Source organism: Peromyscus maniculatus, chromosome 17 (assembly GCF_049852395.1).
Source record: "Peromyscus maniculatus bairdii isolate BWxNUB_F1_BW_parent chromosome 17, HU_Pman_BW_mat_3.1, whole genome shotgun sequence".
Lineage (NCBI taxonomy): Eukaryota > Metazoa > Chordata > Mammalia > Rodentia > Cricetidae > Peromyscus > Peromyscus maniculatus.
Genome location: NC_134868.1, coordinates 26,066,209 through 26,084,687, shown reverse-complemented (window position 1 = coordinate 26,084,687; position 18,479 = coordinate 26,066,209). Strand labels below are relative to the sequence as shown.

General features: G+C 45.3%; 1 protein-coding gene across 2 annotated transcripts in view; it reads right to left on the bottom strand.

The window, feature by feature from the left end:
- Positions 1-11,089: 11,089 nt before the first annotated feature.
- Trappc11 (trafficking protein particle complex subunit 11) overlaps positions 11,090-18,479 on the bottom strand; it is a 43,723-nt gene continuing 36,333 nt past the window's right edge. For both annotated transcript variants that reach the window (XM_006970899.4, XM_076553342.1), the window contains exons 28-30: positions 17,983-18,116; positions 16,090-16,257; positions 11,090-12,024 (exon numbers count right to left, since the gene is read on the bottom strand). In XM_006970899.4, coding sequence (XP_006970961.1) covers positions 11,980-12,024; positions 16,090-16,257; positions 17,983-18,116 — 347 coding nt within the window. In that variant the 3' untranslated portion in view covers positions 11,090-11,979. The remainder of the gene's footprint in view (positions 12,025-16,089; positions 16,258-17,982; positions 18,117-18,479) is intronic.

Genomic DNA, 18,479 nt, shown 5'->3' with positions numbered 1-18,479 from the left:
ACTCTCTGTGCCTTGGGGTCATCTAATCTTTCTGCCCTCTCTTCCGCAACGGTTCCTGAGCCCTAAATGCAAGAAGATGTGTTGTACATGCCTAAGCTAGGCCTGGGCTCCACAGCTCTGAGTTGGGATGGTTGTGGTTTTCTGTAGTGGTCTCCGTCTGTTACAAAGAGAACTTTCCTTGATGAGGGTGAAGACCGTACTTATCTGTGGGTAAATAGACAAATATTTAGGGATTGAGCTGGTTTAGCCAAGTGGTGGTTGTAGATTCTTCTCCAAGATCCATGACTTCTCTAGCCCTGTAGTTGGCCAGGTTTCCAGTGCCAGGCACAGCTTCCCCCTCATTGAGCAGTTTTTAGCTCAATTGGATCGCTATCAGCTAATGTCAGGGTACGCAGGTCACCACTGCGCTGAGGGTTATCCGGCCATGCTGGGTGTAGTTGGGGTTCCTAAGCATCATAAATGTGTAGATGAATTTCTAAACAGTCTTATTAAATAAAAAACATGGAGCAAGATGTAGGGGTGAAAGCCTGGGAGAGATCAGGGAAATAGGGAAAGCCACCAGCCAACCTTACCTCACCGACTCCGCAGCTTCCACATGTGAGTTACTTCCTGTCTACACACACATATATGCCTTGCAGTTCTGCCATCTGATTTGCTCTCTCTGTCCAGCTCCATCACTTCCTCTTCCTACACAGCTCTGTCACTTTTTGTCTGTCTGTACAGACCTCCAGACCTCCATGGTTAACTAGTGTTGGAATTTAAGGCGTGTGCCACCATGCCTAGCTCTGTTCCCAGTATGGCCTTGAACTCCTGCCTGCCAAGTGATAGGATTAAAGTCGTGTGCTAACATTGCATGACTTCTGTATTGTGGCTGGCTTTTCCCTCTGATCTCCAGGCAAGCTTTATTTATTAAAGCACAAATAAAATATCACCACATAGACGGGTAGGACAGTTATTACTTCCTTCCTTTGGAAGCTTACGTGGTACCTTCTAGTACCATGAAACTCAGTCCTCAGGGAGGAGGCTTTCAGATCAGTCCCACCTCAGTGGCCCTTGGGCCCTGTGTCTAAAGTTCATGGTGTCTTCAACAGGGACTTACCTTCCATCTCCAGAGAGCAACCAAGGACAACAAGAAAACCTAGTCCGTAAGTTTTGGGAGTCTCCTGGACATCCCTGACAACTCAAAAGAGGGCTCCTCTGCCTGGTGTTGGAGTTTTTGGTAGATAGACTTTGATTATTGGAGAAGCATTTTTATCAGTTAAGAAGGAAACTTTTCATTTAAACTAGATGCGGTATTTATATACTAACTTACGTGTATTGTAGGTATTTTAGGTAGATAGTTAGTAGTATGATTCCTTATGACTTTTTTCAGATGTCCTATTATTTTATCCTCCTCTTCCCCTTTTCTGGATTATCTCCCCTCCCCTCCCCTCCCTAACTAGAGCACCCGCCCCCCTTCTTAAAAGTCTAAGTGGAGAAGAGAGAATTTGCCCTGTGCCATCAGTTGCTAATGGAGCTGGACTCACGGGTCTTGGATTCTTTCATTTATTTATTGTATTATTTTATGCACATGGGTGTTTTGTATGCATGAGTGTATGTGCACCACAGGAATGCCTGGTGCCCTCAAAGATCAGAAGAGGACATCAGATTTCCTGCGGCTGGAGTTACAGATGGTTGTTAGCCATCATACCAGTGCTGGGAATCGAACCCGAGTCCTTTGCAAGAGCAACAAGTGCTCTTAACTGCCCAGCCAATTCTGCAGCCCAACCTGTGGGTCCCAGATTCTTTATTTGCTTTCTCCATGGGGTTCTTAACCTAGCCATCAGGAAGCCGGATTCCAAGACAATACTGGCAGTCTCCCTGCCCACCTTCAAGCTTGGCTTCAGGAGCCTGACCAGTAAGTGTGGACCCTAGAAGATTTCCAGGAGTCCTCTGACTGCTGTAACAGAGATACATCAGTCAGGAGACCAGTGCTGTATGAGGTGCGCAGGAATATCCGCCATGCCAAGAGCTCCATGACAAGCCAGTGCAGTGTGAGCAGGGAGAAAGTGCTGGCCTCACTGAGCCCAACACGTTCCCTTCCAGCCGAAACCGTGCCGTCTCCTTGGACAGGTGGGCTGTTTAGGAGTCAGGGACAGGGCAGCTCAGGTGGGTGTCCGCAGTGCATGCTGGGTGTAGGCTGTCAAGAACAGTCCTTCTCAATGGCTTTCGAGGAGGGAACGGTACATGTGGGAATCCCAGGGCTCTAGGTACCTCTGACATCCCAGCCATGGGCCTTGTTTTCACTGAGAAAGTTTAAGTTCACTCTGTGGTTTGTGGGAGAGAAAGTGAGAACACAAAACCTTGCAGGTTGCTTTCACTGAGACGTAGAAATTATAACGTGGACTCGATGATGTACACGGGTGTGGCCCAGACACACTGGAGCCAACTTTTGTCCAGAGAGGACCTCCATCAATCCAAAGAGTCAATGTGATGTGGTGAGTGTGTGAGTGTGTGTGTGTGTGTGTGTGTGTGTGTGTGTGTGTGTGTATGTATGTGTGTGTGTGTGTGTGTATGTATGTGTGTGTGTGTGTGTAGCTGGCCACTCCGGTGACTGTTTCTCATATCAACCAAGAAGACAGGCTCCAAAGGCATGAAATACAGACAATGGAGTGGTTCTGGGGATTCCAGCACAGGGCAAATGTCTTAGTTAGGTTTTTATTTCTGTGAAGAGACACCATGAAACTCTTATAGAGGAAAACTGAGGTTAGCTTACAGTTCAGAGGTTTAGTCCATTATCTTCACGGCTGGTGGCATGCAGGCAGCAGACATGATGTTGGAGGAGCTGAGAGTTCTACATCTTGATCCACAGGTAGGAAAAGGAAACTGTGTATCACACTGGGCACAGCTTGAGCATAGGAGACCTCAAAGCCCACCTCCACAGTGTCACACTTCCTCCAGCAAGGCCACACCTCCTACAGTGCCACTCCCTATAGGCCAAGCATTCAAACACGTGCCTCTGTGGAGGCCATGGCTATTCAAACCAGCACAGGGAGCAAAGGTGAGAGAGAGAGTGAGTTTCCTTGGTCAGGGCCACCAGCCCTACTTGTCCTGTGCTTCAGGCCTTGGGCATGTGACTCAGTTCCCAATGTGGTTGATGAAAATGCTGAAGACGTTGCTAAGAAACAGGACATCACCGGCACTACATTTGGTCCTTTTTAAAGATCCTCCCAGGTCACTCCCTTTTATTCCAGAAGGTATGACAGTCTCCTCCAGTGGGCAGGACCCAGAAACAGCTCGCTGACAGGGGGACTTGTTAGGAAGGAAGTAGGATTAGTCTGCCTGTGGAGTCTGAATTACACAGGATATGTCTGTCTTCTTGAGAATTCTCCTGCGTGTGTTTTGACAGAAATCACTGGCACCTTTAAGGCACATCATGTCGGTCACAGTCTCGGATTTACACATGGCTGGCAACAGAATGAAGGAGCATATTTGAATCATTCGTGCTTGGCTTCCTGCTCTCAACAGCCTCAATAGGGCTGGGAGGATGGTTCAGTCGGCAAAGCGCTGGCCTTGTGAGCGCAAGGACTCACATCAAAATGCCAAGTGTAGGCAGGTGTGGAGGGAGGCTCACGCCTGAGAGGCAGGTGGATCTCTGTGAGTTTGAGGCCAGTCTGGTCTACACAGAGTTTTCCAGGTCAGCCAGGACTATATAGAGCCTGTCTTAAATAAGATCAAAAGCATGCCCTTCCTTTTTTTTAAGTATGCTTTCCTTGACACTTTGAGTTTCCCCGACATCTTGGGCTCCCTTACTCTTTCACTGAATGTGGTTGCTTCTCTGCTATGGGTCCAACCTCCATGCCGGCATGGCTTTTTCCTCCTCTCTTCCATTCTCCCCTGGTTTGGTTTTCCTTTTAAATCTAATAAAATTGTCTTTGAACTTCCACTTGAGTCCATTCTTAAATTCTTTTATTAATAAGACTAAGAATTCCAAGAGGGGACCCTGATTTCCCTTTTCTCATCTGATGACCATGAAGGGACCCCCAAATTCTAGTAACCGCAGCACAGTGTATCACTGTGGAACTCAGGGTGGAGGAGGTCTGGTTTGTCCATTAGCATCTCATAGCAACCAGGAGGGAGACAAAAAGGGATGGAGTCACGATAGACCCTTCAATGGCACTCCCAAATAAATCACACATGGGGGCTTATTCTTAATTATGAATGCCCGGCCTTAGCTTGGTTCATTTCTGGCCAGTTTTCCTTAACTTATCCTGTCTACTTTGCCTTGGCTTTTCCCAGTCTCTTCTGCAAATCTTACTCCGTGGCTTGCTGTGTAGCTGGGTGGCTAGTCTCTGGAGTCCTCCTCCTTCTCTGGCTACCTCTTTCCTCTCCTGCTTCTCAGATTTTTCCCTCTATCTATTTTCTCTGCCTGCCAGCCCCACCCATCCTTTCTCCTGCCTTGCTGTTAGCCGGGCAGCTCTTTACTAGATCATCAGGTGTTTTAGACAGGCACAGTAACACAGCTTCACAGAGTTAAACAATTGCAACATAAACAAACGTAAGTAACACACCTTAAGATAATATTCCCCAGGACCCTACAATGCCTGACCTCTTAGGGTTCAAGCGTTTCGAGGGACTTTCTAAATTATAGCCACCTCTCAGGACAGCTCTGCAAAAGCCTTAAGACATTCTGCTCTGTTGCGTCACAAACGCAAGAGTTTCTTGTGCCTGGAGCCGGGTGAGTGAAGGGCATGCTTAAGGAAGTTGCCATACCAACTTGAAAGTGGAGGCAGTAATGGCGACTTCCTCACGGGTGGATGGCTTTCCCCTGGGGCCCGGGACAGACCCTGGTGATGCCCTTTCACCCTAACCACTCCTTGACGTCCCCACTCTCAGAGAATTCAGGCTTGGGCCAAGGCAGACTTGACTCACAGCTGGAGATGAAGTGAACTCCCGTGGCACACAGCAGGTAACCCATTCACTCCGCCAGCTAGAGTTTCTGCAGCCGCCTCCCTACCCCCCAACATACAAGCATAGAAGAAAACCTCCCCTGCCCGTCACAGCTGGGGTCCCAGTTTCAAACATAAAAGCTCATTGTCCTAAACTCATCCAGCTTGTTTGACCACTTTGGAAATTTCATTATGCACCATTGAACTTGGAACTGGTCACTCCACACCATCCCGGGTAGGGAGACACACTGTTTATTATTTATGCATTGGAGCGTGACACAGTAAATCTCTGCAAAAAGGCCACTCTAGTTTAATTTTCAAGGAATAAAAAAAGGGAAGCGTCACTTAGAATGGTCCTCACAACCTCCACACTTGGGCAAAGAGGACCGTAACTACAGTACACACCAGAGGAGCAATTAACCCAAGAATAAAACTGCAGATAGCAGTCTGCGTGTGGTTAGGATTGGTGTGTGGCACAAGTTCCATTCCTGAGTGATTAATGTAAAATGCCTTTTAAATATAAGCTTCTCATGGTGCCAGATCTTGCGCTCATTTCTCAAGGCTGTCCTTGGAACAGCACCGGTTAATATTGACTTTAGGTGTACAATTAATAAAGGTCTGTGTATGTAGCTATCTTGATTTTACTCCCACGGCTGAAGATTCCTTGCAAACTTTACTTTTCAGAGAGGAGTGATCTAAAGAGTTAGGAGCTCGCACCCCAAATGCCAGAAAAACCACCACAACCAGTCCAAGATCCTTGTCTGCCAGCTAGCCATTTATGTTATTATTTCATGGAATAAAGTATTTCTTAGAGGAAGGAGCACATAAAACCAAAGCTGAATGACACTCTCTTTCTTTTTTGAGACACTGTCTCACTATGTAGCTTTGGCTGGCCTGCAGCTCACAGTGTAGATCAGGCTGGCCTCAAACTCACAGAGATCCCTCCCAAGCAGTCCAATTAAAGGCATGTACCCCCATACCCAGCTTGAAGCTCGTCCCTCTCCTGAAAATAACCAAGAAAAAAATTGTCTCTCATAGAAAATGCATTTCAAAACGAGTGAATATACTTAGCAAATGGGGGGGGGGCTTCTATGTAGAATTCTAGTTGAGCATAAGAAACTTTTTTGGGGGAGGGGAGGGTCTCATGTAGTCCAGGCTGGCCTTAGAGTGACTATGTAGCCAAGGATGACTTTGAACTCTTGCCTACATTTCCCAAGTGCTGGGATGACAGGGATTGACTAACCAACTTTAGACTCATAAACTCTTAACTCTCTCTCCCAGTCGACTGGAAATACGGGAGATAAAGAAACTAGCTATACAAACAGATCTGGAGAAGTGGCCAAATCTACAATGTTGGATGTTCTCCAAGTGACTTCATTTCTTCAACTGGGTTGATGCTGTGAGGGTCGAGGGAGTCTTGGACCAATGGATCATCAAGCCAACAACAAGGAAGCCAACAATAAGTGAAGTGTCAGCCATAGCTAAGAATGACTGAATTAAATATGATCTTGATTTACAAAGGCCAGCTGTGAAAACAGTGCTTGGTCAATCAGGAAAAACCGCACATGGATTGTGTATTAGACAATTTCAAGGAATCACTGACTTGTTAAAGACACTAACACATGGTTGATTATATTTAAGTATTTATAGGTGAAGTGATTTAACGAGGTGGATGGTAAATGGCTACATACTAATGGCTGAAGCTGAATACACGTGCAGTATCTTGTGTGGGTAGAGAAACTTACAATAAGAATTAAAAGGAAATGATGGCAATCTGAAGGGTTGAACTATTAATAACTGTAGCCTGGCCATCCAAGGGTCTCAAACAGCTCTTCCTTGAAAACACTGTCAGCTGTGGCTCACGCCTGTAATCCCAGCACCGGCCGGGTGGAGGCGGGCGGGTCTGGGAGCTGTGGAGCAAGTTCCAGGCCCGTCTAAAACTACATAGTGAGTGCTGATCTCAAAAACACAGCACACCATCAGTTATCTGATTAAAAAATAATCAGAGAAACAAAAAGACCAAACCAGCTACGGTAGCACCTCTCCCTCCGAGCTTCAAGCATTCAGCATCCCACCACAACAGTGGACTTCTTGTCTTTTTTTTTTTTTTTCCTGTTAGGGATGGCGTGTGGATTTGGTCCTTTGATAGACCTTGAATTCTCACCAAGATCAGATCGTTTTCAAAATACAAGCTCATTTATTACTTCAATTGGACAAATCGTGACTCAAATCTAGAAGGCGGTCTTGCCCTTCAGCTGCGGGATTGGGAGGTGGGGGGCGGCTGCCAGAACTCTGGGTTTTAAGTGAGTTTCATCTTCCCTGCCCAGCTGCCTTATCAGGGAACGCGAATCTCCAAATCTCCGGGGGAGGAAACACTGGCTTTACTCAACAGAGGACCAGCCTAGCTTGGAAGTCCTTGCATGCTTTGGTGTTGCCAAGGGCGGATGCCAGCATTCCTTTTCATCACCTGGAATGTTCTCCTTGTTCTGTTTATTTTTACAAATCTTTCTGTGTGCTCCAAACCTCAGCTTGCCCACTATCATCTGCCCGTGGATGATGGAGATGCATTCTCGCATAAGAAAAACACGGAATACCTTTCTTACGAACATGAGGACTAAAACAACTCCCCTGTCACTCCTTGAAGAAGCCCTACCTCCCACCTGGCTCCTCACCCTCCCCTGGGCTTCCTTCCTGCCTTTTGTTTTTATTATGGAACACTTCAAACACATCCAAAGGGGGTCGGGATAGTTTAACGGGCCCCCACGTGCCTTCCCATTCTTTAACACGCCATAGCATCTTCCAGGTTTTACCACCTCCTCCGAACTAAGGGCTTTTTGTTTATTTTTTCCAAGGCCTCACCGTGTATCCCCAGCTGTCTGGGGTGCCCTATGTACAACAGACTGACCTCAAACTTGGGGTGATCCTCCTGCCTCTGCCTCTCGAGTTGCTGACAACAGAGGGACCCTATCTAATTTCTGGGTTTGCTTTTGGAAGTGCTTTAAAGCAACACCAGCTCTCCCACCAGCTTGCCCATCTTTAGAAAGTCTTGAGCAGCCTACCAGGGCTGTCGGTCAGCTGTCATTTGTCATGCATGCTCAAACATTTTGGGTGAGGGTGTACTCTAAACACAAGACACAGGCCTCATGGCCGCTTTGAGTTTTGCATTCTTCCAAAGATTAGACAACAGAACTTGTATCGTGTGCATGATCCAAAGACCCCGAAACGCAGGCACACTTGTTAGTTGTGAGTTACTCTTTCCCTCTGGTAAAAATGTGCTTCAGAAAGCAGAGAGTGAAATCTTGGGCTAACTGGCTTTTGCACTTGGCTTAAGTAAACTGAATGGGAAGGACAGTTGTTCATAAGTGTGATCTTTGAGAGGAAACTGAATATAACTAAGATTTTTTTTTGTCATTCAAAAATTAGGATTTTGTATTCATTTAGTGAACTTGATGGAGCGCTTTAAATGTCTTGAGGGTGGAAGTTTGCTAAAAGTGAGATGGCTACCGAGCACCAAAGAATGTGAGACTCACTCTAGAAATTTCCCAAAGAGTGACTGCTGATCTTGAAGTAAACCGCTCCTCCAGATGGTGACAATGAGGTGGAATTCACTTTCTTATGGTCCTCCTGCCCTGGGTGGTGGTTTTCAGTCAGCAGTCATGCATAATGACGGAGAGGATTAGGCCCCACGTGGGAGCCGCCCACGTGCCAGGGAGAAACTGAGAGGTCAAGATGAAGCTCCCTTTGTAGTTGGCACCATGGATTTGCTTGACAGTCTCCAGCCATTAACGGGACAGATAACTGTTTCTTGAAAATAAGTCATTACGAATTACTCATTAAGTAATATACCCATCCTTAAGTTGTTTATAAATTCAGAATTGGACCGTAGGGTGCTTTTTCTGGTTCTGAGGTCAAGAGAGGGAGCTGCAGAAAGGTATTTGCTGGGACCAGGTGCTGGCTAGCTATGTCAACTTGGGAGAAAGGAATCTCAAGTGAAAAAATACCTCATAAGATGGGCTGTAGGCAAGCCTGTAGGGCATTTTCTTAATTAGTGATTGATGGGGGATGGTCCAGCCCATTGGGGGTGAGGCCACCCTGGGCTGGTGGTTCTAGGTTCTGTAAGAAAGCAGGCTGAGCAAGCTGTGGGGAGCAAGCCAGTAAGCAGCAAGCAGTAAGTACCCCTCCATGGCCTCTGCATCAGCTCCTGCCTCCAGGTAACCACCCAATTTGAGTTCCTGCCTTGGCATCCCTCAGTGGACTGGTTTTTAGGATATGTAAGTCAAATAAACCCTTCCCTCCCCAAGTCGCTTCTGGCCATGGTGCTTGATCCCAGCAACAGTAACTAAGGCAGACTGCACGGACCTGCCCCTTTAAAGGGCGGAGTTTAACTTCCAGGGGCTTTTTTTTTTTCCTTTGGACACACCTCCTCTTCCACTGCAGTGCTAATGTGGAAAGTACAGCTCAGAACTCTGAAAGTTATTGTTCTGCAGAGTACTGGCAGGAAGGAACACTATTCTTGGTGGTGATAACATGGGCTGTGAAAAAGTGACTGCATTAAAACAAAACAAAAACCCTCTTCTCTTCAAATAACACAGAGACATTTTCAAGTCTCTCCACAGCAGTCACACTCTTTAAAGTGATCTAACTCTAAGAATTTGAGGACAAGGAACCCACGATGGTACAGGTGATCAGAGCTGAGGGATCAGAGTTACAGGTTAGAATCACAGATGGTAACATCTGGATCGTGTACCGGTGCTTACAGCAGCGTCAATCTCCCGACTGATACTGTCAAGGTTAAAAACTACCACACATGGGGTGCACAGGTAAACGGGCAATACTGGAAGTGAAGTAACATAGGTCAAGATAGGAGGCGTTCTCACTCACAAGGAGCGGATGTCCCCAGTGATGATGAAGATGAGGTAGGGGGGTGAGGAGGGGGTGGATATGACAGGAAGTCAGTCAAACAGCAGCTCTTACACCATTATGACAGATTGATCAGATTGATTTTTGAACCCCAAATAAGTCACAATTATGTTTTTCAATAAACAAATTGGGGCAGTTGTGGCACATACCTGTAATCCCAGCAGAGGGAGGCAGACGGGGACAGATCTCTGAGTTCAAGGACATCCTGGGTCTACTAAGGGACAAAGGGAGTTCCACAGAGGAGCTACACAGAGAAACCCTGTCTTGAAAAACAAAAAAACAAAAACAAAACAAACAAAACAAAAAATCAGTTTAAAAATAGGCAAGTAGAATACAGTCACAGAATTTATGATATGGGAGAATTCTTGGCTAGAAAAGATATTTTATCACCAGCTGTATGGAAAATTAAAAAAAAAACAGACTTGTTTATTTGGTAAAGCAGACACAGTTAAGTAAATCTCACTAAGGTCAATGCTAAAGTTGAGTATCCATCAGTGACTTGTGTTACAAGCACATCTTATGCTTGAAAACAGCAGTGTCTATGCACAGGACTTGATTGTTTGTGCAATGCATCCAAACACTGTACCCACACAGGGACCTTAAAGACCTTCATATCCGGAAGTCCTCAACATTCCAGTTATGGAGGTCATGGGATCAACCTGGCAGGTTACAATGAAGAATCAAAACAAAACACTAGGACACAAAACAGAGCCCACTAAAGTGTATTTTATGAACTGTGTGTATAGTTTATATTAAGTATGTATGTTTATACACAGGTATATACTCATTTACATTCTGCATTATGTACAGTGAATGACAAATCCGCATAGCTGTCCTCCTCGGCCTCCCAGTGAGATGTTAACACTAGCTAAGCATGAACCTCGGCTCTGGCCGTGTCCGGCTGTCCTCACAGGAAGCTGTGGGACAGGCCTAATCAGCTTCTCTTCCAGAAAACTCAGTACACAGGCAAAAACAGTCACCTGGCCAGCGAGTTACACAGATGAGATCTGATCCCAGTCCATTGCAGAGCCAACCGATGGCCTCTATCTGAAAATCCGTGACATACGGAACTCATGTCTCCCACACAGCCTTCCCCTGTCCGAGCAAGGATTAGCAGAGCAAGTCTTAGAACCCAGAACACTCCTGACTGCTTTCTGGTAACCTCTTGATGGGTTCTTCGTAAAGGCTGTTACAGCTGAAACCAAACCAGCTAAAGGAAATCAATGATATCTACAAGCAGATGTGAAAGAGAACATATTTATTTACATCACTATTACCTTTTTACAATATGCCCATGGTCTACATAATAAAATTTTCCAAGAAATTTAAGTAGTTTTAAATTAAGATATTTTACAAAGAAAATGTTCACCATATGATTTTTTTCATTTACATGAATTTAAAGGCATTCTAAATAGCACTTATAAAATTATGTAGTGACTGAGAACTCTTAATGCGACCTTGAGTCATTCTCAAAAACTCAGGTTAGGAATTATGTTTATGGTCAGGTCCTTTCAGGAATATACACCTGTTTTATAAATGATGTACATGTGGGTAGAGTTCAAAACTTGTTGACAGTAAGTAAAAAGTTGACACCTTTCAACTGCCACAGAGTGAGCGAGGTCCAGGATAGCCAGGGCTACATAGAGAAACCCTGTCTCAAAACAAAACCAAACCAAAAAGCCCTGGAGGTCTGTACATCAGTCAGACCTGCGGTGCTTGCTGAGTGGAGGTGCTAAGCAACAGGGAATTTATGGGATGGGTCATCTCCAGGTAGAACCAGGTATGATGCATCCCCTCTGTCCAATCACAGTTGGTTATCTGTTTCCATTGATGTTGTACATCCAAGTCACCTCCCTTGGACACATTGTGCTCACCATAAAATGACTTCTGACGGGAACAATGACCTGACGTCCTCTCACGTCACAGATAGATTTGAAATTTTTATTAGTGAAACTATACGAGAAGATGATTTTCTTAATATTTTAAGCATGAGTTTCTCTGAATAGCTGGTATCATAGCCATTAAAAAATAGGCAAGATTAACTTTTCACCATGATCAAAGCTACAAGTCACAATGGGTCTCCTAGGCACTCTCGACTCCTCTGTAAGAACACAAGGGCTGGTCCCGGACATCAGGCGGCAGCAATAGAGTTATCATCCAAGAGTCGACCCTGCGGCTTTACAACAGGAAAAGCAAAACGGAGTTACAAAATAAGAACAAGAAGAGCTCTGTTATGGAAGCCCTGAAATTTCTATGACTACTTGACAACACTGAAATACCACTGCCGTGTACTTCCACCTGCAGATCTACCTCAGTGGGCACTTCTCTCCTAACCCTGGCCTTGCAGCTCCCACAGATCCTCACAGCTGGTGTGTAAAATGGGAGCTACTTACCATGCCTGCCCACCATGGAGGCTCAGGCCCTCCTACATCCCAAGACCTGAACTGACAGAAAGCTCCTTTGAGGGATTCAAGATCTTCTCATCGCCTATTTGAAAACATGTGACTTACAATGAACTCCAAAGTATATACATGCATGGATGCACACATCTACCTTCCTACCTACCTACCTCTCTTCTTTCTTTCTGTCTGTCTGTTTATCTATCTATCTATCTATCTATCTATCTATCTATCTATCTATCTATCTACCTACCTATCTACCTATCTCCATCTCAAGGATAAAAGCACACACTTTCCTCTCTAGTCTGCTGACAATAAGACCCCACACCGCAAACTCAGTGCTAAGAACAAATACAGACATGACAGGGCGGAGGAGCTGGCTCAGTTGGTACCGTACTTGCTCTGCAAACATGAGGGTCTGAGGTTGAGCCTCAGCAACCATGGAAACAGCAGGGCATGGCGGCACGTGCTTGTGACCCTAGCAACGGGAAGAAGGCAAAGATGGGCAGATCCCGGGGTTCACTGGCCAGCCAACACGGCTTACTGACAAGTTCCAGGCCAGCAACAGAGCCTGTCTCAGAAAGCAAGAGGGACAGTGCCTGACAAACAACTGTAAGATTGACAGGCACACATGCATGTGAATACACATGCACAGACATTCACAGCATTACAGCGGTTTTGTTTGCTTTGTTTTATGGTGTTGAGGATGAATAGATGTTTTAGCTGTAAAAGTCTTAATAGGTCAGCAATATACTAGAGAACCAGCTAATGGGTAAAGAATTTTTTTTTTTTTTGAGACACAATCTCTCTGGTAGCTGGATGCGCTAGAATGCTCTTGTAGATAAGGCTGGCCTCAAACTCAAAGAAATCCTCCTGCCTCTGTCTCCCAAGTGCTGGAACTAAAGGTACAAACAACCATGCCTGGCTGTAAAGGAACTTTTGCAAGTAATTTTACCACAGATACTCAATAGCCAACTTCTGTAGGGGAAAGCATAAGAGACAGTGATCAGAAAATGAAACGAAATAATGCCACAACTTCACAACTAAAAGCTATCTGCTAAGCCTGAGGCAGCAGAAGTCTCCAAAGTCGTAAATACACATATGTGTAGACGAGTGTACAGGTATACAGTTATATATATGTGTAGATGAGTGTACAGGTATGCACAGTTATATGTGTGTGGATGAGTGTACAAGTGTACATAGTTGTATGTGTATGGATAGTGTACAGGTATACATTTGTATGGTATGTGTGTGCACGACTGTACAGGTATACATTTGTATGGTATGTGTGTGGACAAGTGTACACATACATATTTGACTAGTATGTATGGGTGTGAGAACATGGTCCAAGAATGGAGTCACATGTGAAGAGATTTCTAATTGCTTGTAAGTAAACTCCAAGAAAATAAGACAAGAGTCTTGTGACCTCAGTTTCTTCAAAACCACAGAACTGTTCTTGGAATGGGTTTCTGTGCCCCTCCCAGGTACAGCAGACAGGAGTGAGTTTCCTTTAGCTTATTCATCACACTGACTGTTGTTATTTGTTTACATGCCTCCACAGAAAAACATGGTTTTACCACGTGTGGCTTGCCCTGTGACTGGACACTTTACTCAGGTGACTCTTCCTAACCCTCTGAGTATAAGCTGTCGGATACTCTCCCTAATGTTGGATATTGCCTGAGACTTTAGTCTACCTCAGGTTTAGGCTCCATTCTCCCAGGTTCCAGTGCCTTTAGCGTGGTGAACATATGGGTCTTTACCATGTACAATGGGAACCAAATATTGAAGAATAGTTCCTATTCCTTACTTTGATTCTTTTTTTAATTGTTTAGTATTGATGGAGATGGCTCTTTCAGGAACAAAACAGTGGCTCCACTTAAGGCCTAGCCAAACACAGCTTTACATGTGCAGCCACAGGAATGTATTCACATTATGCAATAAACTGAATCTAATTATTCAAAGAAAAATACTGACCAACTCTGCTTTAGAATAGCCCTGTTCAACAGGTGACTAATCATATTTAGCTTTGGAGCACCTGAAGTGTGGTTAATGCAGACACTAAGAATTCTAAGTTTAACTTAATTTCACTTAAATCTCAGTAGCGGCAAGCAGTCACCTAACTAGACTGGCCAGCCCAGAACTGCATAAAGGTGCAGTAGGATATAAAATCTTAGTCAGTGATAATTTAGTATGTGGGAAAGGGTAGCCCTCAAGTCACTCAAACTGACAAAAGTTAGTAGGCTATGGTGGCATGCTTATGCTCCTCTCTCTCGTGTAAACTGAGGCAGAAGGATGGATCGTTTGAGGCCAGGCTGGCTGCATATAAAGACCTTGTTCCCAATGGAATGCAATGCATTTTAAAGACACACTCTATGTAGAACAGCAAAGCCGTAGTTTCTCCAGTGGATGAAGGAGCTGCCCAAGGAGTCCAATGCTCACGCCACTGCAGTGAAGGTGACAGAGGGCCATGGCAGCTGGAGACGCGCTAGTTCCCATGGAAGCAATCAAAGACTGAGCCAGCCTTAATCAGAACTGGGTTTGCGTGTATAAAGGTACGAAAGGGATTAACTGATGAGCTCAGATCTCTTTCCTCAGTAAAGTTACTGCTAGTGTCTGAAACAAGTTAGCCCTAGGGGGGCAGAATATGACCAAGTCTGCGTTCACACACGACGAAACTAGTGCTGCTGTGTTTAGCTATAGCACATTTCCAACAGTCAAACAGCTGGAGACCACTCACTCTCCCCCTCCATCAACAGCTGGAGACCACTCACTCTCCCCCTCCATCAACAGCTGGAGACCACTCACTCTCCCCCTCCATCAACAGCTGGAGACCACTCACTCTCCCCCTCCATCAACAGCTGGAGACCACTCACTCTCCCCCTCCATCAACAGCTGGAGACCATTCACTCTCCCACTCCATCAACAGCTACAGACCACTCACTCTCCCCCTCCATCAACAGCTGGAGATCACTCACTCTCCCCCTCCATCAACAGCTGGAGACCACTCACTCTCCCCCTCCATCAACAGCTGGAGACCACTCACTCTCCCCCTCCATCAACAGCTGGAGACCACTCACTCTCCCCCTCCATCAACAGCTGGAGACCATTCACTCTCCCACTCCATCAACAGCTACAGACCACTCACTCTCCCACTCCATCAACAGCTACAGACCACTCACTCTCCCCCTCCATCAACAGCTGGAGATCACTCACTCTCCCACTCCATCAACAGCTGGAGACCATTCACTCTCCCACTCCATCAACAACTGGAGACCACTCACTCTCCCACTCCATCAACAACTGGAGACCACTCACTCTCCAATTCTTTCCTGCCACGTCCTGAGACACTGTTCCCCTGTAGGTGACATCAGACACAAGAATAGCAAGATGGGTGCCTTTAAAATGTGACCAGGTAAGAATGTTTAAAAATTGAAGCTGGGCATGGTGGCGCACGCCTTTAATCCCAGCACTCTGGAGGCAGAGGCAGGTGTATCTCTGAGTTCCAGGCCAGCCTGGTCTACATAGTGAATTCCACTACAGCCAACACTACAGAGAAGCTCGGTCTCAAGAAAAAAAAAAAAAGAAAGAAAGACAGAAAGAAAGAAAACCTACTTTACTACAAAGGGAAAGTATGTTCAGGACACTGTAAGGATGAGTCACTAATTATCTAAGGGAGTGGCAGTCTTTGATGTTAGATTCTATAAAAACAGTACCATAGAAATGAACAGAACTGCAAATTCATATAATAAAAGCAAAAGCTATCAGTGCTAGCTAGCCCCAACTATTACTCAGTGAACTTCTGAGACACTGCGGTTAAAAGACAGGAAACGGCCAAGGCTCACCTTCACAAAGATGCTGGTCGGGATAAAACGCCTGAGCAGCTGGTTGGTGAAGCTGGGAAATCTAAGCAAGTTGATGTTGAGCGATGGTAGCTGCTGATACCCCGCCATCAGAGGATAGAAATTATACAGCATTTCCTGTTTGGTGCCGGGCAGAATCCGTAATCGAATCTAGTCATAAAATGCCAGGGAAAACCAGTCACACAATTTGCTATATGAATACACATGTACTTACATGGCTACCCTCAATTATTTATGACACATCCCTCCTGTGAAGCACGCATGCTCTCTTCTAGTCCATCTTCTGAACGGACAGCTGAACAAGTGTAACAGGACGACAGGCAGACAGGAAATGGACTGCATGACAGAGGTGCCACTGCTCAGTCTCTACCAAATTCTGAAGGGCAGCATATGCCTTCTTAAGAATGCCACTCAGGTTACCGGTTTGTGTCTCAGACCTGGAATATCTTAACCCTCAAAAAATATTATAGGAGGCCGGGCGTTGGTGGCGCACGCCTTTAATCCCAGCACTCGGGAGGCAGAGCCAGGCGGATCTCTGTGAGTTCGAGGCCAGCCTGGGCTACCAAGTGAGCTCCAGGAAAGGCGCAAAGCTACACAGAGAAACCCTGTCTCAAAAAACCAAAAAAAAAAAAAAAAAAAAAAAAAAAATATTATAGGATAATTTGCTTTAAAAAAATATAGGTATTTTAACAAAATGCAAACTATTTGGTTTTGGTTATTTTGTTTTGGGGATTTTATACTATATGTTAAGGCAAACAGTTTGGGGGGTTTGTTAGAAATCTTTACTAATACCAGCAAGATGGCCCAGCATGTCAAGGCATTTGCTGCCGAGCCTGACGGCCTGAATTCAGTCTCCAGGTCCCACACAATGAAAGGAGAGAATTGACTCCTCTGACCTCCGCAGGCTCACCTGACGCACACGTACACGATGTGCCTATACACACAATAACTACAGAAGTATAACAAAAAACCTGAATTTTAGAAAAATATAAACCTGTAGAGTTTTGGTATTCTGTCCTTTCTATCTGTAAACCAATCCCTGGGAACAGCTGACTCATTTACAGATGAGAAACAAGTGTGCAAGTGCACACTGTGAGCCAGGAACAGCACAGCACAGGCTTTTGACGCCCGGAAGCTGAGATATGTAATTCTTTATGCCATGGATTTATGACGGTGCATGGCTATACTGCACATCTCATACACAATTCTACTGTGTATTTAACAACAAACTCGGATTTCTGAATACATGGAGCAAACTGGTTCGTTTGTTTAGAGTAGACACTCGTACATTAAGACACATTTGTTTCTATAATTATAACTATCCCTTATTAATAAAACCTATGTTGACAAATGGGGGGTGTCGGTCAACACCATGACTCTTCTCTGGAACGTGTTTTTGCCTGAGTGTTGTATTTACTCATTTTAAAAACTGATAAATTTTTCATCTAATTTGATTGAACAGGAAGAAAGTTTGAATAAGCAAAAAATGTTCCTGAACATAGCAGAGAAAAGTCAACTGTATGCAAGATAAAAACCTGTCCAGCTCTTCAGAAAAGGCCGGTGGGCTTTAACCTCAGATGGCTGTGCTCCCGGCCTTGGGCCAAGACATGAGGCAAATAAAGATGAGGTTCACGGTTCTCAGAAATTCTACTTGTTATTATAACACAGTCCAGTGATTGCGAACTGTGCTTTATAAGGAGTAAGAACCCATCTGCCTCATCTTGAAGATGTGAAAAGGGCAACCCACCCCTGCAGGAAGGTAAACCTAATCTTTAAAAAGGCCTACACATGTCCTACTATCAAAACCCAAACCCCACTCGGGGTTCTTGGTCACGTTCTGTGGTCACCAGCACAGCCAGCGAAGACGACCTGTACCTGTTTGAGACCCGAGAACATGAAGGCGTCACTAGGCTCCACAGAAATCTCCACGTCCTGAACCAAGTCAGTCTTATTCTGTAAGTGATACCTGACTGGTAACGACTCTCTGACGCGTCCAAACGACGGCAAGTCTACAGAGAAAGAGCACGGGCCTCTTGGTTACACAGAAAAGCTCGTCACTCGCGCGCGCACACTGGATTGACCCAGTGTTACGCACGTTACGGCTTTGCTGGTATGAGATCTTTTGACTGAAGGACAGCAAAGGATGCTGACGGGACAGGCTGAGAAGGAAGGAAGTCAAAAACTGACTGACACAGAGAGAGAGTCTGGCTACTACAAGCAAAAGTGGGGTTTACAAATAACCTCACAAATCTGCAAACACCTCCCCAAATAGCAACCACAGTTGCTAAACTAGAAAAAGCCAACACTGTATTTTATGGAGACTAAGGTCTCCATTCATCCACTCACGCCGATGCCCCTTTTCCTGGAGCCCT